At 49.3% G+C, this 21,578-nt stretch overlaps 1 protein-coding gene across 5 annotated transcripts in view; it reads left to right on the top strand.

Moving 5' to 3' along the window:
- LOC129856839 (DEP domain-containing mTOR-interacting protein-like) overlaps nucleotides 1-21,578 on the top strand; it is a 108,164-nt gene that overhangs the window by 18,475 nt on the left and 68,111 nt on the right. For all 5 annotated transcript variants that reach the window (XM_055924555.1, XM_055924554.1, XM_055924553.1 and 2 more), the window contains one exon: nucleotides 4,903-5,084. In XM_055924555.1, coding sequence (XP_055780530.1) covers nucleotides 4,903-5,084 — 182 coding nt within the window. The remainder of the gene's footprint in view (nucleotides 1-4,902; nucleotides 5,085-21,578) is intronic.

Below are 21,578 nucleotides of genomic sequence, written 5' to 3'. Positions count from 1 at the left end.
GCTCCTGTCCCAGGGTAGTACAGTCTACAGTGTATATCTAACAGTGTACAGCGAGCAGGGCTCCTGTCCCAGGGTGGTACAGTATCCATGTATCCTGTTATGGGTTGACTCATGACTGTCACTGTCTAACTGCCCGCTTGGGATGAATCAAGTTTATTGAACAGAATGGAGTGGAATTGAATGGAGTTGAATGTGGACAGGCTTTTCTGTGGACCGTTCAGTAGTGTAATCCTGCTGTGCCTGATTTAGTTTTATATCTTGATACCAGCCGGGTAAAATGCTGCAAACTTCTATTTACTCTTCTGTTGATAAGAAATACAAATAATTGTTTTTGAAGGATGGAGCTCAGACCTTGGCGTGATTCAGACACTTGTTTTCCCTTTAATATATACGGCACACTTTTTGTTTTCCACTCTCCATTCTAAGTCGATAATGATTTATATATTCTGTGTTACTGATTCTTAGGAATAACTTGGCTATAGTCTGTCTTTGTGAATTATTATCATAAAATCAAAGATGAACAACAGCATTCATTTCAACACCAGGTTTGAAACTTCTTACAAACGTAGGCCAAGAAATCATAAAGAAACATTGCAAAGGTTTTTAATACAAACTAATGCTATTATGAATTCTCACACACACTGCTGATCTGCAGTGATTGGACCAGAGCCAGTTGGGCTAGCAGGGCTAAAGCTGACAGTCTGACCGTCACAGGAGACAGTGTTGGCACCCTAAACGGCACCCTATCCCCTACACAGTGCACTACTTCTGACCAGAGCTCTAAGGGCACTAGATAGGAATACACCGAGTGGACAAAACATTAGGAACACCTGCTCTTTCCATGACAGACTGACCAAGTGAAAGATATGATCCCTTATTGATGTCATCTTCATAAATCCACTTCAGTCAGTGTAGATGAAGGGGAGGAGACGGGTTAAAGAAGGAGTTAAGATAATTGAGACATGGATTGTGTATGTCATTGAGGGGCGGCAGGTAGCCTAGTGGTTAGAGCGTTGGACTAGTAACCCGAAAGGTTGCAAGATCGAATCCCCGAGCTGACAAGGTAAACATCTGTCATTCTGCCCCTGAACAAGGCAGTTAACCCACTGTTCCTAGGCCGTCATTGTAAATAAGAATTTGTTCTTAACTGACTTGCCTTAAATAAAGGTAAAATAAGGCTGAATGGGTAAGACAAAAGCTTGAAGTGCTTTTGAACAGGGAGTGGTAGTAGATACCAGGCGCGTCAAGAACTTCAATGCTGCTGGGGTTTTCACGCTCAACAGTTTCCCGTGTGTATCAAGAATGGTCCACCACCCAAAGGACATCCAGGCAACTTGACACAACTGTGGGAAGCATTGAAGTCAACATGGAATGCTTTCGACACCTTGTAGAGTCCCATGCCCCAACCAATTGAGGCTGTTAGGAAGGTGTTCCTAATGTTTTGCACACTTGTGTTCTGGTTGTCATTTGGGACGCAGCGTGTATGTAGGATAGAACCGGTTGCGTGTCCCAGTTAAGTTCAAGACATCATGTGATGGCTGTGGTAGCTTAACAGCTGAGCATATTTACTGTACATTAAAGGACAACTACGCCACTTTTAACGCGTGGCTTGTTATTGTCAAGTATTTGGTGATGACCTACAGTTTTTAGTGTAATTTTATGATTTCATGTCTGTCGACTGTTTAGTGGTGAGCAATACCGGAAATTGTTTCTCTGTGACGTTTTGGAGTCGGATCCCTGAGATGACTAATACAGGAAATGATTTACAGCGACCTATATGACCCGTCTGTAGTTTTCTGATCAATCAAATGTTATTGTTCACATACACATGTTAATCATATTGGACCTCCCTACCATATGTTGCTCTGCTTGTCTTTCTCTAATAACACCTGGAAATATTTTAAATAGATGCTCAAACCTAAACTCTTAGAAAAAGGGGTTCCTAAAGGGTTCTTCAATGTCCCCATAGGAGAACCTTTTTTTGGTTCCAGGTAGAACCCTTTTTGGTTCCAGGTAGAACTCTTTATGGGTTCCATATAGAATCTTCCGTGGAAAGAGTTCTACATGGAACCCAAAGGGGTTCTACCAGGAACCAAAAGGTTCTCCTATGGGGACATTGAAGAACCCTTTTAGGAACCCCTTTTTCTAAGAGTGTAGGTTTTTGAGCATCTATTTAAAATATTTCCAGGTGTTATGAGAGAAAGACAAGCAGAGCAACATATGGCAGTGAGGTCCAATATGATTAACCGTGTGTCTTGATCTTTCAAAACTGACAAGAACAAGGAGTGGTGCAGTTTGGCTAACAAACGCTAAAACATCCATGTGTATCAAACCTTACAGTAGTGGATGTATACTAACAGCATAATACCTGCTTCTAAAGCTGCAGAGTGGTCCTGTTTACTGACTGGCCAGACCTGCCTAGGTGGTTTAGATCAGATGTGGATTCACGCTGCCTTCTGGAAGGAACACTATTACTTACCTTGGTCAAAAGTAGTGCACTATATAGGGAATAGGGCTCTGGTCTAAAGTAGTGCACTATATAGGGGATAGGGCTCTGGTCTAAAGTAGTGCACTATATAGGGAATAGGGCTCTGGTCTAAAGTAGTGCACTATATAGGGAATAGGGCTCTGGTCTAAAGTAGTGCACTATATAGGGAATAGGGCTCTGGTCTAAAGTAGTGCACTATATAGGGAATAGGGCTCTGGTCTAAAGTAGTGCACTATATAGGGAATAGGGCTCTGGTCTAAAGTAGTGCACTATATAGGGCTCTGGTCTAAAGTAGTGCACTATATAGGGAATAGGGTGCTATTTGGGATGTGTGTGGGTCAGATGTCGGCTTGGTAATCTTCCACACGTCAAGCTTCCAGACTAACGTGAGGTTAATGGGTGGGTTAGTTGACTCCGTGATAAGGCGGTGAAACTTCAAACAGTCACACGTCATTTGCATTCTATGGAAAGAGGAATTAAGTTGTAAAGAAAGAATCGGTGCCCCGCCTTGGAGAAAACACACCTCTATACTGTAGCCACACCATGATGACGTGGTCTGCCTTTGTCTCAATACAAGCAGTAACATGTACATTATAGTTTTCACTGCGTTGGTCATACTGTATATTCCCATCAGAGATCCACCTGTTTCCACACGGGTCTGATGTTTACCTAGTGTGTGTGTGTGGTGTGTGTGTGTGTGTGTGTACCAAACATGGCACGTGTATTCTCTGTCTGTTGGGATTCCACCCTTGTCGTCTTTGGATATTTATCTTCTACCAGGATCACTCAGTAGGAGGGTGCTGTGGTTAACTGACATCCATCTTGTACCAGGATCACTCAGTAGGAGACTGCTGTGGTTAACTGACATCTTGTACCAGGATCACTCAGTAGGAGGGTGCTGTGGTTAACTGACATCTTGTACCAGGATCACTCAGTAGGAGACTGCTGTGGTTAACAGACATATTGTACCAGGATCACTCAGTAGGAGGCTGCTGTGGTTAACTGACATCTTGTACCAGGATCACTCAGTAGGAGGCTGCTGTGGTTAACTGACATCTATATTGTACCAGGATCACTCAGTAGGAGACTGCTGTGGTTAACTGACATCTTGTACCAGGATCACTCAGTAGGAGACTGCTGTGGTTAACTGACATCCATATTGTACCAGGATCACTCAGTAGGAGACTGCTGTGGTTAACTGACATCTTGTACCAGGATCACTCAGTAGGAGGCTGCTGTGGTTAACTGACATCTATATTGTACCAGGATCACTCAGTAGGAGGGTGCTGTGGTTAACTGACATCTATATTGTACCAGGATCACTCAGTAGGAGGGTGCTGTGGTTAACTGACATCTATATTGTACCAGGATCACTCAGTAGGAGACTGCTGTGGTTAACGGACATCTATATTGTACCATGATCACTCAGTAGGAGGGGTCTGTGGTTAACTGAACTGGTTCACCTGAAGTCCTAGTGCTCTTCCTGGTAGTTCAGCTTTATAAATAGTACAGGGGTGGCCAAGCTGCCCTCCTCCTGGGGACATGGGAACTACCCATCAGCAAGGTTTTGATTCCAGCCCTACGCTAACACACCTGGTTTTACTTAATCATTCATTAGCTAAATCAGGTGTGTGATTGGTCGGATGAGCAAAAGCCTGCACAGATAACTATTTAGAGGTTTGATGGGGAAAAGTCTGTTATTGTGTTGAAACAGGATGGAAAACGACAACGTACACCTGATTTACACATCGTATACAGTAGTCTGTATAAAACACCTGATTTACACATCGTATAAAGTAGTCTGTATAAAACACCTGATTTACACATCGTATAAAGTAGTCTGTATAAAACACCTGATTTACACATCGTATACAGTAGTCTGTATAAAACACCTGATTTACACATCGTATACAGTAGTCTGTATAAAACACCTGATTTACACATCGTATAAAGTAGTCTGTATAAAACACCTGATTTACACATCGTATACAGTAGTCTGTATAAAACACCTGATTTACACATCGTATAAAGTAGTCTGTATAAAACACCTGATTTACACATCGTATAAAGTAGTCTGTATAAAACACCTGATTTACACATCGTATACAGTAGTCTGTATAAAACACCTGATTTACACATCGTATACAGTAGTCTGTATAAAACACCTGATGTACACATTGTATACAGTAGTCTGTATAAAACACCTGATGTACACATCGTATAAAGTAGTCTGTATAAAACACCTGATTTACACATCGTATAAAGTAGTCTGTATAAAACACCTGATTTACACATCGTATACAGTAGTCTGTATAAAACACCTGATGTACACATCGTATAAAGTAGTCTGTATAAAACACCTGATTTACACATCCTATAAAGTAGTCTGTATCTAAATCTGTCCTTCTCAACAGGCTCATGATGAACACAGAGACGTCCATCCTAGCGACTCGGGAAGAAGAGGGTGAGACGTTTGAACGGACGCTGGTGGCCTCCGAGCTTGTTGATTGGCTGCTGGCGGAGGGAGAGATGGCGACCCGAGAGGAGGCGGAGCATCTTGGACGGAGGCTTCTAGAACACGGGATCATGCAGCACGGTGAGTGGAAGGAGCGTTTTCATCAGTCTGATTTAGTTTTGTTGAGACATCCGAACTAACATAAGGTCACGGTCAGTACCCCAACTAACGTAAGGTCACGGTCAGTATCCCAACTAACATAAGGTCACGGTCAGTATCCCAACTAACGTAAGGTCACGGTCAGTACCCCAACTAACATAAGGTCACGGTCAGTATCCCAACTAACGTAAGGTCACGGTCAGTACCCCAACTAACGTAAGGTCACGGTCAGTACCCCAACTAACGTAAGGTCACGGTCAGTACCCCAACTAACGTAAGGTCACGGTCAGTACCCCAACTAACGTAAGGTCACGGTCAGTACCCCAACTAACGTAAGGTCACGGTCAGTATCCCAACTAACATAAGGTCACGGTCAGTATCCCAACTAACTTAAGGTCACGGTCAGTATCCCAACTAACTTAAGGTCACGGTCAGTATCCCAACTAACTTAAGGTCACGGTCAGTATCCCAACTAACATAAGGTCACGGTCAGTATCCCAACTAACATAAGGTCACGGTCAGTATCCCAACTAACGTAAGGTCACGGTCAGTATCCCAACTAACATAAGGTCACGGTCAGTATCCCAACTAACTTAAGGTCACGGTCAGTATCCCAACTAACTTAAGGTCACGGTCAGTATCCCACCTAACGTAAGGTCACGGTCAGTACCCCGACTAACGTAAGGTCACGGTCAGTACCCCAACAAACGTAAGGTCACGGTCAGTACCCCAACAAACGTAAGGTCACGGTCAGTATCCCCAACTAACGTAAGGTCACGGTCAGTACCCCAACTAACGTAAGGTCACGGTCAGTATCCCAACTAACATAAGGTCACGGTCAGTATCCCAACTAACTTAAGGTCACGGTCAGTATCCCAACTAACATAAGGTCACGGTCAGTATCCCAACTAACATAAGGTCACGGTCAGTATCCCAACTAACGTAAGGTCACGGTCAGTATCCCAACTAACGTAAGGTCACGGTCAGTATCCCAACTAACGTAAGGTCACGGTCAGTATCCCAACTAACGTAAGGTCACGGTCAGTACCCCAACTAACGTAAGGTCACGGTCAGTATCCCAACTAACGTAAGGTCACGGTCAGTATCCCAACTAACGTAAGGTCACGGTCAGTATCCCCGACTAACGTAAGGTCACGGTCAGTATCCCAACTAACGTAAGGTCACGGTCAGTATCCCAACTAACGTAAGGTCACGGTCAGTATCCCAACTAACTTAAGGTCACGGTCAGTATCCCAACTAACGTAAGGTCACGGTCAGTATCCCCGACTAACGTAAGGTCACGGTCAGTATCCCCGACTAACGTAAGGTCACGGTCAGTACCCCGACTAACGTAAGGTCACGGTCAGTATCCCGACTAACGTAAGGTCACGGTCAGTATCCCAACTAACGTAAGGTCACGGTCAGTATCCCAACTAACGTAAGGTCACGGTCAGTATCCCAACTAACGTAAGGTCACGGTCAGTATCCCAACTAACGTAAGGTCACGGTCAGTATCCCAACTAACGTAAGGTCACGGTCAGTATCCCAACTAACGTAAGGTCACGGTCAGTATCCCAACTAACGTAAGGTCACGGTCAGTATCCCAACTAACGTAAGGTCACGGTCAGTATCCCAACTAACGTAAGGTCACGGTCAGTATCCCAACTAACGTAAGGTCACGGTCAGTATCCCAACTAACGTAAGGTCACGGTCAGTATCCCAACTAACGTAAGGTCACGGTCAGTATCCCAACTAACGTAAGGTCACGGTCAGTATCCCAACTAACGTAAGGTCACGGTCAGTATCCCAACTAACGTAAGGTCACGGTCAGTATCCCAACTAACGTAAGGTCACGGTCAGTACCCCAACTAACGTAAGGTCACGGTCAGTACCCCAACTAACGTAAGGTCACGGTCAGTACCCCAACTAACGTAAGGTCACGGTCAGTACCCCACCTAACGTAAGGTCACGGTCAGTACCCCACCTAACGTAAGGTCACGGTCAGTATCCCACCTAACGTAAGGTCACGGTCAGTACCCCAACTAACGTAAGGTCACGGTCAGTATCCCACCTAACGTAAGGTCACGGTCAGTACCCCAACAAACGTAAGGTCACGGTCAGTACCCCGACTAACATAAGGTCACGGTCAGTACCCCGACTAACGTAAGGTCACGGTCAGTATCCCGACTAACGTAAGGTCACGGTCAGTATCCCACCTAACGTAAGGTCACGGTCAGTACCCCGACTAACGTAAGGTCACGGTCAGTACCCCGACTAACGTAAGGTCACGGTCAGTACCCCGACTAACGTAAGGTCACGGTCAGTATCCCGACTAACGTAAGGTCACGGTCAGTATCCCCGACTTACGTAAGGTCACGGTCAGTATCCCCGACTTACGTAAGGTCACGGTCAGTATCCCGACTAACGTAAGGTCACGGTCAGTATCCCACCTAACGTAAGGTCACGGTCAGTACCCCAACTAACGTAAGGTCACGGTCAGTACCCCAACAAACGTAAGGTCACGGTCAGTACCCCAACAAACGTAAGGTCACGGTCAGTACCCCAACAAACGTAAGGTCACGGTCAGTACCCCGACTAACGTAAGGTCACGGTCAGTACCCCGACTAACGTAAGGTCACGGTCAGTACCCCGACTAACGTAAGGTCACGGTCAGTACCCCGACTAACGTAAGGTCACGGTCAGTACCCCGACTAACGTAAGGTCACGGTCAGTACCCCGACTAACGTAAGGTCACGGTCAGTACCCCGACTAACGTAAGGTCACGGTCAGTACCCCGACTAACGTAAGGTCACGGTCAGTACCCCGACTAACGTAAGGTCACGGTCAGTACCCCGACTAACGTAAGGTCACGGTCAGTACCCCGACTAACGTAAGGTCACGGTCAGTACCCCGACTAACGTAAGGTCACGGTCAGTACCCCGACTAACGTAAGGTCACGGTCAGTACCCCGACTAACGTAAGGTCACGGTCAGTACCCCACCTGTCACTGATGAAATGACATGACTCTCTGAGTCCTGAGTCAGTTTAGTCCTGCAGTTTGGGAACCACTTCCCTCAGCGAATGTAATTATAGACCATTTTTACTGAAGCAGTTATGAAAGATATATCTTTGGCTCATGCTGTTCTCCTACTAGTCTACTATGTAACCCTACCTGGTATTTACTGAGGATTTACATGGTAATATAGTAATAATATGGTCAAATGGTAATTACACAATAATTACCTATCGTGGTAATAACACTTTGCTCTGTTGTCAGTTGCTTCTTTAATTCTATGGCGCTGTAATTTCTAAGTTGACTTTGTTAGGTGAAAGAGGAGACTTGGGAGTGTTGATGTTAACACATGGTGGGCAGTCACATTGGGTCCTTCCCTTCCAAAGGGAATGCTGTACGGATCCTATTTCAGTCAGGGAACACGGTGTCTTCTCTGCTCAGACAGGGACCACTCTGTGATCAACGGTATACTGGTATCATCATCACCCACTTGGATTGGATCTGTCCTGTTTTTACACCCATACACACACACACACACACACACACACACACACACACACACACACACACACACACACGTTTATTTTACTATTCTTGTTGGGACCAAACAAATGATTTCCATTCTAAATTGTATTTTTGATAACCTTAACCGTTTAATTCTTAACCCTAATTGTAAACTTAACCCCCTAAGCCTAAAATGTCCACACTTGTCCAAATGTTCCTTGTTTTACTGTCCGGTCCCCACAAGGATGGTAAAACCAAACAACACACACACACACACACACACATGTTTTGAAAGTTTAGCAGAGACTTTTACTTGGCTCCTAGTATTTCACATTCACAGAAGATTGAGTTAACGTTGGATATGTTTTTATCACACAACCAGTTTCATTAAAAAAAAACACGTCACATTTATCTGTGAGAAACGCGTGCTTCCTGCCCCATGATTCTCAAATGACAGGCACAGGGCTCTGGTCAAAACCAGTATAGGGAATAAGGTGCTATTTTATCATGTGCCCTAGTCTGGCTCACATGACTGACTGAAAGGACTTGTGTTGTCACGGTGACATGACTGAGTGTCTGGTCACAGTAGATCGTTATGGGATGTTAGTCTCTCTCTCTTTCGTCAGAGGTCAGCTGTGGTCTGTTGGCCAAGGTCAGGAGTGGGGAGGAACACAGTGAAAGGTTTCTCTTATCAGGCCTGGTGGAATTCCTCTCTGTATAGTAACAGGACAGTCATTGGAATTAGTCTAGTAGAACACTGAAGAGGTGAATCACATCTCCAATAGGCCCTTCGCTCCACTAGGAGCTAAAAGCAGGAAGTCACACCAGTTACTCATGTACAGGGCATGGCCACCTGCATGGCTACAGAGGGAATGTCCTGAGTCTCCTGACAGGAATGTTCCTGTAGTACTGTAGCCTAGGAAAGGTTTTGCAGCTGAGAGGTGGTTCCACTACGGGGGCTGAACCCCTGATCAGAGACAGATGGACGTCATGCCTCTGGGCTCTGGCCAGGGTGTTCCCGACAGAGAGCAGCTGCTCACCTCTGGACAACGGTGTGTGTGAATCGACCTAGATACACACACACAACACACAACACACACACACACACACACACACACACACACACACACACACACACACACACACACACACACACAATCATCGACCCAGATATACACACACACCAATCACACACACACACACACACACAATCATCGACCCAGATATACACACACACAGCACACACAATCATCGACCCAGATATACACACACACCAATCACACACACAGCACACACAATCATTGACCCAGATACACACACCCACGCACACCGGTGGCATGTATTGCACACATGCGCGGCATACCAATGTCACGTGCACACCCACTAGAAGCTCTCTGTCCTGCTCTCTCTGTCCTGCTCTCTCTGTCCTGCTCTCTCTGTCCTGCTCTCTCTGTCCTGCTCTCTCTGTCCTGCGCTCTCTCTGTCCTGCGCTCTCTCTGTCCTGCGCTCTCTCTGTCCTGCTCTCTGTCCTCTACACATGCTGCTGCTGCTGGGCTTCCTCTGTGTGACAGAGACAGACTAAAATACAGCAGGGAGTAGAGCTGTTACTGAGCCAGTCAACCTCCTCTTTCTGCAGGATCACCTGTCTCTGTTACTGAACCAGTCAACCTCCTCTTTCTACAGGATCACCTGTCTCTATTACTGAACCAGTCAACCTCCTCTTTCTACAGGATCACCTGTCTCTATTACTGAACCAGTCAACCTCCTCTTTCTACAGGATCACCTGTCTCTATTACTGAACCAGTCAACCTCCTCTTTCTACAGGATCACCTGTCTCTCTGTCTCTATTACTGAACCAGTCAACCTCCTCTTTCTACAGGATCACCTGTCTCTGTCTCTATTACTGAACCAGCCAACCTCCTCTTTCTACAGGATCACCTGTCTATTACTGAACCAGTCAATCTCCTGTTTCTACAGGATCACCTGTCTCTATTACTGAACCAGTCAACCTCCTCTTTCTACAGGATCACCTGTCTCTGTCTCTATTACTGAACCAGCCAACCTCCTCTTTCTACAGGATCACCTGTCTATTACTGAACCAGTCAATCTCCTGTTTCTACAGGATCACCTGTCTCTATTACTGAACCAGTCAACCTCCTCTTTCTACAGGATCACCTGTCTATTACTGAACCAGTCAACCTCCTCTTTCTACAGGATCACCTGTCTATTACTGAACCAGTCAACCTCCTCTTTCTACAGGATCACCTGTCTCTATTACTGAACCAGTCAACCTCCTCTTTCTACAGGATCACCTGTCTCTATTACTGAATCTGTCAACCTCCTCTTTCTACAGGATCACCTGTCTCTATTACTGAACCAGTCAACCTCCTCTTTCTACAGGATCACCTGTCTATTACTGAACCAGTCAACCTCCTCTTTCTACAGGATCACCTGTCTCTATTACTGAACCAGTCAACCTCCTCTTTCTACAGGATCACCTGTCTCTATTACTGGACCAGTCAATCTCCTCTTTCTACAGGATCACCTGTCTCTATTACTGAACCAGTCAACCTCCTCTTTCTACAGGATCACCTGTCTCTGTCTCTATTACTGAACCAGTCAACCTCCTCTTTCTACAGGATCACCTGTCTCTGTCTCTATTACTGAGCCAGTCAACCTCCTCTTTCTACAGGATCACCTGTCTCTGTCTCTATTACTGAGCCAGTCAACCTCCTCTTTCTACAGGATCACCTGTCTCTATTACTGAACCAGTCAACCTCCTCTTTCTACAGGATCACCTGTCTCTATTACTGAACCAGTCAACCTCCTCTTTCTACAGGATCACCTGTCTCTATTACTGAACCAGTCAACCTCCTCTTTCTACAGGATCACCTGTCTCTATTACTGAACCAGTCAACCTCCTCTTTCTACAGGATCACCTGTCTCTATTACTGAGCCAGTCAACCTCCTCTTTCTACAGGATCACCTGTCTATTACTGAACCAGTCAACCTCCTCTTTCTACAGGATCACCTGTCTCTATTACTGAGCCAGTCAACCTCCTCTTTCTACAGGATCACCTGTCTATTACTGAACCAGTCAACCTCCTCTTTCTACAGGATCACCTGTCTCTATTACTGAACCAGTCAACCTCCTCTTTCTACAGGATCACCTGTCTCTATTACTGAACCAGTCAATCTCCTCTTTCTGCAGGATCACCTGTCTCTATTACTGAGCCAGTCAACCTCCTCTTTCTACAGGATCACCTGTCTCTATTACTGAACCTGTCAACCTCCTCTTTCTACAGGATCACCTGTCTCTATTACTGAACCTGTCAACCTCCTCTTTCTACAGGATCACCTGTCTCTATTACTGAACCAGTCAACCTCCTCTTTCTACAGGATCACCTGTCTCTATTACTGAACCTGTCAACCTCCTCTTTCTACAGGATCACCTGTCTCTATTACTGAACCAGTCAACCTCCTCTTTCTACAGGATCACCTGTCTCTTACTGAACCAGTCAACCTCCTCTTTCTACAGGATCACCTGTCTCTATTACTGAACCAGTCAACCTCCTCTTTCTACAGGATCACCTGTCTCTATTACTGAACCAGTCAACCTCCTCTTTCTACAGGATCACCTGTCTCTATTACTGAACCAGTCAACCTCCTCTTTCTACAGGATCACCTGTCTCTATTACTGAACCAGTCAACCTCCTCTTTCTACAGGATCACCTGTCTCTTACTGAACCAGTCAACCTCCTCTTTCTACAGGATCACCTGTCTCTCTGTCTCTATTACTGAACCAGTCAACCTCCTCTTTCTACAGGATCACCTGTCTATTACTGAACCAGTCAACCTCCTCTTTCTACAGGATCACCTGTCTCTATTACTGAACCAGTCAACCTCTTTCTACAGGATCACCTGTCTCTATTACTGAACCAGTCAACCTCCTCTTTCTACAGGATCACCTGTCTCTATTACTGAACCAGTCAACCTCCTCTTTCTACAGGATCACCTGTCTCTGTCTCTATTACTGAACCTGTCAACCTCCTCTTTCTACAGGATCACCTGTCTCTATTACTGAACCAGTCAACCTCCTCTTTCTACAGGATCACCTGTCTCTATTACTGAACCAGTCAACCTCCTCTTTCTACAGGATCACCTGTCTCTATTACTGAACCAGTCAACCTCCTCTTTCTACAGGATCACCTGTCTCTATTACTGAACCAGTCAACCTCCTCTTTCTACAGGATCACCTGTCTCTGTTACTGAACCAGTCAACCTCCTCTTTCTACAGGATCACCTATCTCTATTACTGAACCAGTCAACCTCCTCTTTCTACAGGATCACCTGTCTCTATTACTGAACCTGTCAACCTCCTCTTTCTACAGGATCACCTGTCTCTATTACTGAACCAGTCAACCTCCTCTTTCTGCAGGATCACCTGTCTCTATTACTGAGCCAGTCAACCTCCTCTTTCTACAGGATCACCTGTCTCTATTACTGAACCAGTCAACCTCCTCTTTCTACAGGATCACCTGTCTCTATTACTGAACCAGTCAACCTCCTCTTTCTACAGGATCACCTGTCTCTCTGTCTCTATTACTGAACCAGTCAACCTCCTCTTTCTACGGGATCACCTGTCTCTATTACTGAACCAGTCAACCTCCTCTTTCTACAGGATCACCTGTCTCTATTACTGAACCAGTCAACCTCCTCTTTCTACAGGATCACCTGTCTCTATTACTGAACCAGTCAACCTCCTCTTTCTACAGGATCACCTGTCTCTCTGTCTCTATTACTGAACCAGTCAACCTCCTCTTTCTACAGGATCACCTGTCTCTATTACTGAACCAGTCAACCTCCTCTTTCTACAGGATCACCTGTCTCTATTACTGAACCAGTCAACCTCCTCTTTCTGCAGGATCACCTGTCTCTGTTACTGAACCAGTCAACCTCCTCTTTCTACAGGATCACCTATCTCTATTACTGAACCAGTCAACCTCCTCTTTCTACAGGATCACCTGTCTCTATTACTGAACCTGTAAACCTCCTCTTTCTACAGGATCACCTGTCTCTATTACTGAACCAGTCAACCTCCTCTTTCTGCAGGATCACCTGTCTCTATTACTGAGCCAGTCAACCTCCTCTTTCTACAGGATCACCTGTCTCTATTACTGAACCAGTCAACCTCCTCTTTCTACAGGATCACCTGTCTCTATTACTGAACCAGTCAACCTCTTCTTTCTACAGGATCACCTGTCTCTTACTGAACCAGTCAACCTCCTCTTTCATAGGATCACCTGTCTCTATTACTGAACCAGTCAACCTCCTCTTTCTACAGGATCACCTGTCTCTTACTGAACCAGTCAACCTCCTCTTTCTGCAGGATCACCTGTCTCTATTACTGAGCCAGTCAACCTCCTCTTTCTGCAGGATCACCTGTCTCTATTACTGAGCCAGTCAACCTCCTCTTTCTGCAGGATCACCTGTCTCTATTACTGAACCAGTCAACCTCCTCTTTCTACAGGATCACCTGTCTCTATTACTGAACCAGTCAACCTCCTCTTTCTACAGGATCACCTGTCTCTATTACTGAACCAGTCAACCTCCTCTTTCTACAGGATCACCTGTCTATTACTGAACCAGTCAACCTCCTCTTTCTGCAGGATCACCTGTCTCTATTACTGAACCAGTCAATCTCCTCTTTCTACAGGATCACCTGTCTCTATTACTGAACCAGTCAACCTCCTCTTTCTGCAGGATCACCTGTCTCTCTGTGTCTCTCTCGCTCTCGCTCTGTGTCTCGCTCTCTCTGTCTCTCGCTCTCTCTGTCTCTCGCTCTCTCTGTGTCTCTCGCTCTCACTCTGTGTCTCTCTCTCTCTGTGTCTCGCTCTCTCTGTGTCTCGCTCTCACTCTCTGTCTCGCTCTCACTCTGTGTCTCGCTCTCTCTGTGTCTCGCTCTCTCTGTGTCTCGCTCTCTCTGTGTCTCGCTCTCTCTGTGTCTCGCTCTCTCTGTATCTCGCTCTCTCTGTCAATAAATGAATGCAGTGGTAGCTAGAAGGGCCATCTGTCACACCAATTTAAAGCCTGCTGCCCCCCCCCCCCCCCTCTGTCATCCCTCCATCCACTGCTCTACAGCACTGATCCAGTGTATTAAAGCAAGGTGAGGCTGCCCTGACCACCCACAGGGTCGTGGACTCATTACACAGACGGCATCTTTAACAGGAGCTAGAGGGTGGAGACATGGGTGATATGTGTACAGTATTACAGTCCTGCATCCTGCCCACACACTACTGCAGGAGGGAAGACCAGCATCAACCCTCTTCAGATATTCTATGACTTGTTAATAATGTCTTTGAGAGCTTGAGGGCTGTTAGGTTCAGACTTACTTGGTCAAACCACTTCCTCAACACTGCAGCATGTCACTCAAATAGATTTCTACATTTCTATTTCAATGGACCGTATGGTAAAAAGACAGGGCTTTTCTATGGCTAGTTGGAGAGTTTTCTCTAGTCAGTCTGAATGAGTTGTAGGTATGTTGCTGTAAAGACTGTAGCCTGTCGTGTAGTCAGAGGCTCAACAGAACTCTTCATCTGAGCATTCAGAATCTGTGTTCATCTGAGCATTCAGACTCTGTGTTCATCTGAGCATTCTGACTCTGTGTTCATCTGAGCATTCAGACTCTGTGTTCATCTGAGCATTCAGACTCTGTGTTCATCTGAGCATTCAGACTCTGTGTTCATCTGAGCATTCTGACTTTGTGTTCATCTGAGCATTCTGACTCTGTGTTCATCTGAGCATTCTGACTCTGTGTTCATCTGAGCATTCAGACTGTGTTCATCTGAGCATTCAGACTCTGTGTTCATCTGAGCATTCAGACTCTGTGTTCATCTGAGCATTCAGACTCTGTGTTCATCTGAGCATTCAGACTCTGTGTTCATCTGAGCATTCAGACTCTGTGTTCATCTGAGCATTCAGACTCTGTGTTCATCTGAGCATTCTGACTCTGTGTTCATCTGAGCATTCAGACTCTGTGTTCATCTGAGCATTCAGACTCTGTGTTCATCTGAGCATTCAGACTCTGTGTTCATCTGAGCATTCAGACTCTGTGTTCATCTGAGCATTCAGACTCTGTGTTCATCTGAGCATTCAGACTCTGTGTTCATCTGAGCATTCAGACTCTGTGTTCATCTGAGCATTCAGACTCTGTGTTCATCTGAGCATTCAGACTCTCAGTGTGAAAGTGAATGCATTTAACAATGCTCTCCTCTCTACCCTCCTCTCTGCTCTCCTCTCTGCTCTCCTCTCTGCTCTCCTCTCTGCTCTCCTCTCTACTCTCCTCTCTACTCTCCTCTCTACTCTCCTCTCTGCTCTCCTCTCTGCTCTCCTCTCTACTCTCCTCTCTGCTCTCCTCTCTGCCCTCCTCTCTGCCCTCCTCTCTGCTCTCCTCTCTACTCTCCTCTCTGCTCTCCTCTCTGCCCTCCTCTCTGCTCTCCTCTCTGCTCTCCTCTCTACTCTCCTCTCTACTCTCCTCTCTACTCTCCTCTCTGCTCTCCTCTCTGCTCTCCTCTCTGCTCTCCTCTCTGCTCTCCTCTCTACTCTCCTCTCTACTCTCCTCTCTGCCCTCCTCTCTACTCTCCTCTCTACTCTCCTCTCTGCTCTCCTCTCTACTCTCCTCTCTGCCCTCCTCTCTGCTCTCCTCTCTACTCTCCTCTCTGCCCTCCTCTCTACTCTCCTCTCTACTCTCCTCTCTACTCTCCTCTCTGCCCTCCTCTCTGCCCTCCTCTCTGCTCTCCTCTCTGCTCTCCTCTCTGCTCTCCTCTCTGCCCTCCTCTCTGCTCTCCTCTCTGCTCTCCTCTCTGCTCTCCTCTCTACTCTCCTCTCTGCCCTCCTCTCTGCCCTCCTCTCTGCTCTCCTCTCTGCTCTCCTCTCTGCTCTCCTCTCTACTCTCCTCCCTGCCCTCCTCTCTGCTCTCCTCTCTGCTCTCCTCTCTGCTCTCCTCTCTGCCCTCCTCTCTGCTCTCCTCTCTGCTCTCCTCTCTACTCTGCTCTCCTCTCTACTCTCCTCTCTGCTCTCCTCTCTGCCCTCCTCTCTGCTCTCCTCTCTGCTCTCCTCTCTGCCCTCCTCTCTGCCCTCCTCTCTGCCCTCCTCTCTGCCCTCCTCTCTGCTCTCCTCTCTGCTCTCCTCTCTGCTCTCCTCTCTGCCCTCTGCCCTCCTCTCTACTCTCCTCTCTGCTCTCCTCTCTGCCCTCCTCTCTGCTCTCCTCTCTGCTCTCCTCTCTGCCCTCTGCCCTCCTCTCTACTCTCCTCTCTGCCCTCCTCTCTGCCCTCCTCTCTGCCCTCCTCTCTACTCTCCTCTCTGCCCTCCCCTCTGCCCTCCTCTCTACTCTCCTCTCTGCTCTCCTCTCTGCTCTCCTCTCTGCTCTCCTCTCTGCTCTCCTCTCTGCTCTCCTCTCTGCTCTCCTCTCTGCTCTCCTCTCTGCCCTCCCCTCTGCCCTCCTCTCTACTCTCCTCTCTGCTCTCCTCTCTGCCCTCCTCTCTGCTCTCCTCTCTGCTCTCCTCTCTGCTCTCCTCTCTGCTCTCCTCTCTGCTCTCCTCTCTACTCTCCTCTCTGCTCTCCTCTCTACTCTCCTCTCTGCCCTCCTCTCTGCCCTCCTCTCTGCCCTCCTCTCTACTCTCCTCTCTACTCTCCTCTCTACTCTCCTCTCTACTCTCCCCTCTGCCCTCCTCTCTGCCCTCCTCTCTGCCCTCCTCTCTGCCCTCCTCTCTGCTCTCCTCTCTACTCTCCTCTCTGCCCTCCTCTCTGCCCTCCTCTCTGCTCTCCTCTCTGCCCTCCTCTCTGCCCTCCTCTCTGCCCTCCTCTCTGCTCTCCTCTCTGCTCTCCTCTCTGCTCTCCTCTCTGCTCTCCTCTCTGCTCTCCTCTCTGCTCTCCTCTCTGCTCTCCTCTCTGCTCTCCTCTCTGCCCTCTGCCCTCCTCTCTGCCCTCCTCTCTGCTCTCCTCTCTGCCCTCTGCCCTCCTCTCTACTCTCCTCTCTGCCCTCCTCTCTGCCCTCCTCTCTGCCCTCCTCTCTGCTCTCCTCTCTGCCCTCTGCCCTCCTCTCTACTCTCCTCTCTGCCCTCCTCTCTGCCCTCCTCTCTGCCCTCCTCTCTGCTCTCCTCTCTGCCCTCCTCTCTGCTCTCCTCTCTGCTCTCCTCTCTGCTCTCCTCTCTGCTCTCCTCTCTGCTCTCCTCTCTGCTCTCCTCTCTACTCTCCTCTCTGCCCTCCTCTCTGCCCTCCTCTCTGCTCTCCTCTCTGCTCTCCTCTCTACTCTCCTCTCTGCTCTCCTCTCTGCTCTCCTCTCTACTCTCCTCTCTACTCTCCTCTCTGCTCTCCTCTCTGCTCTCCTCTCTGCTCTCCTCTCTGCTCTCCTCTCTACTCTCCTCTCTACTCTCCTCTCTGCCCTCCTCTCTACTCTCCTCTCTACTCTCCTCTCTGCTCTCCTCTCTACTCTCCTCTCTGCCCTCCTCTCTGCTCTCCTCTCTACTCTCCTCTCTGCCCTCCTCTCTACTCTCCTCTCTACTCTCCTCTCTACTCTCCTCTCTGCCCTCCTCTCTGCCCTCCTCTCTACTCTCCTCTCTGCCCTCCTCTCTGCTCTCCTCTCTGCTCTCCTCTCTACTCTCCTCCCTGCCCTCCTCTCTGCTCTCCTCTCTGCTCTCCTCTCTGCTCTCCTCTCTGCCCTCCTCTCTGCTCTCCTCTCTGCTCTCCTCTCTACTCTGCTCTCCTCTCTACTCTCCTCTCTGCTCTCCTCTCTGCCCTCCTCTCTGCTCTCCTCTCTGCTCTCCTCTCTGCCCTCCTCTCTGCCCTCCTCTCTGCCCTCCTCTCTGCTCTCCTCTCTGCTCTCCTCTCTGCTCTCCTCTCTGCCCTCTGCCCTCCTCTCTACTCTCCTCTCTGCTCTCCTCTCTGCCCTCCTCTCTGCTCTCCTCTCTGCTCTCCTCTCTGCCCTCTGCTCTCCTCTCTGCTCTCCTCTCTACTCTCCTCTCTGCCCTCCTCTCTGCCCTCCTCTCTACTCTCCTCTCTGCCCTCCCCTCTGCCCTCCTCTCTACTCTCCTCTCTGCTCTCCTCTCTGCTCTCCTCTCTGCTCTCCTCTCTGCTCTCCTCTCTGCTCTCCTCTCTGCTCTCCTCTCTGCTCTCCTCTCTGCCCTCCCCTCTGCCCTCCTCTCTACTCTCCTCTCTGCTCTCCTCTCTGCCCTCCTCTCTGCTCTCCTCTCTGCTCTCCTCTCTGCTCTCCTCTCTGCTCTCCTCTCTGCTCTCCTCTCTACTCTCCTCTCTGCTCTCCTCTCTACTCTCCTCTCTGCCCTCCTCTCTGCCCTCCTCTCTGCCCTCCTCTCTACTCTCCTCTCTACTCTCCTCTCTACTCTCCTCTCTACTCTCCCCTCTGCCCTCCTCTCTGCCCTCCTCTCTGCCCTCCTCTCTGCCCTCCTCTCTGCTCTCCTCTCTACTCTCCTCTCTGCCCTCCTCTCTGCTCTCCTCTCTGCCCTCCTCTCTGCCCTCCTCTCTGCCCTCCTCTCTGCTCTCCTCTCTGCTCTCCTCTCTGCTCTCCTCTCTGCTCTCCTCTCTGCTCTCCTCTCTGCTCTCCTCTCTGCTCTCCTCTCTGCTCTCCTCTCTGCCCTCTGCCCTCCTCTCTGCCCTCCTCTCTGCTCTCCTCTCTGCCCTCTGCCCTCCTCTCTACTCTCCTCTCTGCCCTCCTCTCTGCCCTCCTCTCTGCCCTCCTCTCTGCCCTCCTCTCTGCTCTCCTCTCTGCCCTCCTCTCTGCTCTCCTCTCTGCTCTCCTCTCTGCTCTCCTCTCTGCTCTCCTCTCTGCCCTCCTCTCTGCTCTCCTCTCTGCTCTCCTCTCTGCTCTCCTCTCTGCTCTCCTCTCTGCCCTCCTCTCTACTCTCCTCTCTGCCCTCCTCTCTACTCTCCTCTCTGCCCTCCCCTCTGCCCTCCTCTCTGCTCTCCTCTCTGCTCTCCTCTCTGCTCTCCTCTCTGCTCTCCTCTCTGCCCTCCTCTCTACTCTCCTCTCTACTCTCCTCTCTACTCTCCTCTCTGCCCTCCTCTCTGCCCTCCTCTCTGCTCTCCTCTCTGCTCTCCTCTCTGCTCTCCTCTCTGCTCTCCTCTCTGCCCTCCTCTCTACTCTCCTCTCTACTCTCCTCTCTACTCTCCTCTCTGCCCTCCTCTCTGCTCTCCTCTCTGCTCTCCTCTCTGCTCTCCTCTCTGCTCTCCTCTCTGCTCTCCTCTCTGCTCTCCTCTCTGCCCTCCTCTCTACTCTCCTCTCTGCTCTCCTCTCTGCCCTCTGCCCTCCTCTCTGCCCTCCTCTCTGCTCTCCTCTCTGCTCTCCTCTCTGCTCTCCTCTCTGCCCTCTGCCCTCCTCTCCTCTCTGCTCTCCTCTCTACTCTCCTCTCTACTCTCCTCTCTGCTCTCCCCTCTGCCCTCCTCTCTGCCCTCCTCTCTGCCCTCCTCTCTACCCTCCTCTCTGCTCTCCTCTCTGCTCTCCTCTCTGCTCTCCTCTCTGCCCTCCTCTCTGCCCTCCTCTCTGCCCTCCTCTCTGCCCTCCTCTCTGCTCTCCTCTCTGCTCTCCTCTCTGCCCTCCTCTCTGCTCTCCTCTCTGCCCTCCTCTCTGCCCTCCTCTCTACTCTCCTCTCTGCTCTCCTCTCTGCTCTCCTCTCTGCTCTCCTCTCTGCTCTCCTCTCTGCCCTCCTCTCTGCTCTCCTCTCTGCCCTCTGCCCTCCTCTCTACTCTCCTCTCTGCCCTCTGCCCTCCTCTCTACTCTCCTCTCTGCTCTCCTCTCTACTCTCCTCTCTGCCCTCCTCTCTACTCTCCTCTCTGCCCTCCTCTCTACTCTCCTCTCTGCCCTCCTCTCTACTCTCCTCTCTGCTCTCCTCTCTGCTCTCCTCTCTGCCCTCTGCCCTCCTCTCTGCTCTCCTCTCTGCTCTCCTCTCTACTCTCCCCTCTGCCCTCCCCTCTGCCCTCCTCTCTGCCCTCCTCTCTACTCTCCTCTCTACTCTCCTCTCTACTCTCCTCTCTACTCTCCTCTCTACTCTCCTCTCTACTCTCCTCTCTGCCCTCCTCTCTGCTCTCCTCTCTGCTCTCCTCTCTACTCTCCTCTCTGCTCTCCTCTCTGCTCTCCTCTCTGCCCTCCTCTCTACTCTCCTCTCTGCCCTCCTCTCTGCCCTCTGCCCTCCTCTCTGCCCTCCTCTCTGCTCTCCTCTCTGCTCTCCTCTCTGCTCTCCTCTCTGCCCTCTGCCCTCCTCTCCTCTCTGCTCTCCTCTCTACTCTCCTCTCTGCCCTCCTCTCTACTCTCCTCTCTGCCCTCCTCTCTACTCTCCTCTCTGCTCTCCTCTCTACTCTCCTCTCTGCTCTCCTCTCTGCTCTCCTCTCTGCTCTCCTCTCTGCTCTCCTCTCTGCCCTCCTCTCTACTCTCCTCTCTGCTCTCCTCTCTGCTCTCCTCTCTGCCCTCCTCTCTACTCTGCCCTCCTCTCTACTCTGCCCTCCTCTCTACTCTGCCCTCCTCTCTGCTCTCCTCTCTGCTCTCCTCTCTGCTCTCCTCTCTGCTCTCCTCTCTGCTCTCCTCTCTGCCCTCCTCTCTGCTCTCCTCTCTGCTCTCCTCTCTGCTCTCCTCTCTGCTCTCCTCTCTGCCCTCCTCTCTGCCCTCTGCCCTCCTCTCTGCCCTCCTCTCTGCTCTCCTCTCTGCTCTCCTCTCTGCTCTCCTCTCTGCCCTCTGCCCTCCTCTCCTCTCTGCCCTCCCCTCTGCCCTCCTCTCTGCCCTCCTCTCTGCTCTCCTCTCTGCTCTCCTCTCTGCTCTCCTCTCTGCTCTCCTCTCTGCTCTCCTCTCTGCCCTCCTCTCTGCTCTCCTCTCTGCCCTCCTCTCTACTCTCCCCTCTGCCCTCTGCCCTCCTCTCTACTCTCCTCTCTGCTCTCCTCTCTACTCTCCTCTCTGC

This window comes from Salvelinus fontinalis, chromosome 6 (genome assembly GCF_029448725.1).
Source record: "Salvelinus fontinalis isolate EN_2023a chromosome 6, ASM2944872v1, whole genome shotgun sequence".
Classification (NCBI taxonomy): Eukaryota; Metazoa; Chordata; class Actinopteri; order Salmoniformes; family Salmonidae; genus Salvelinus; species Salvelinus fontinalis.
Note: the sequence above shows the minus strand (reverse complement) of the source record. Positions and strands in the feature narration are given on the sequence as shown.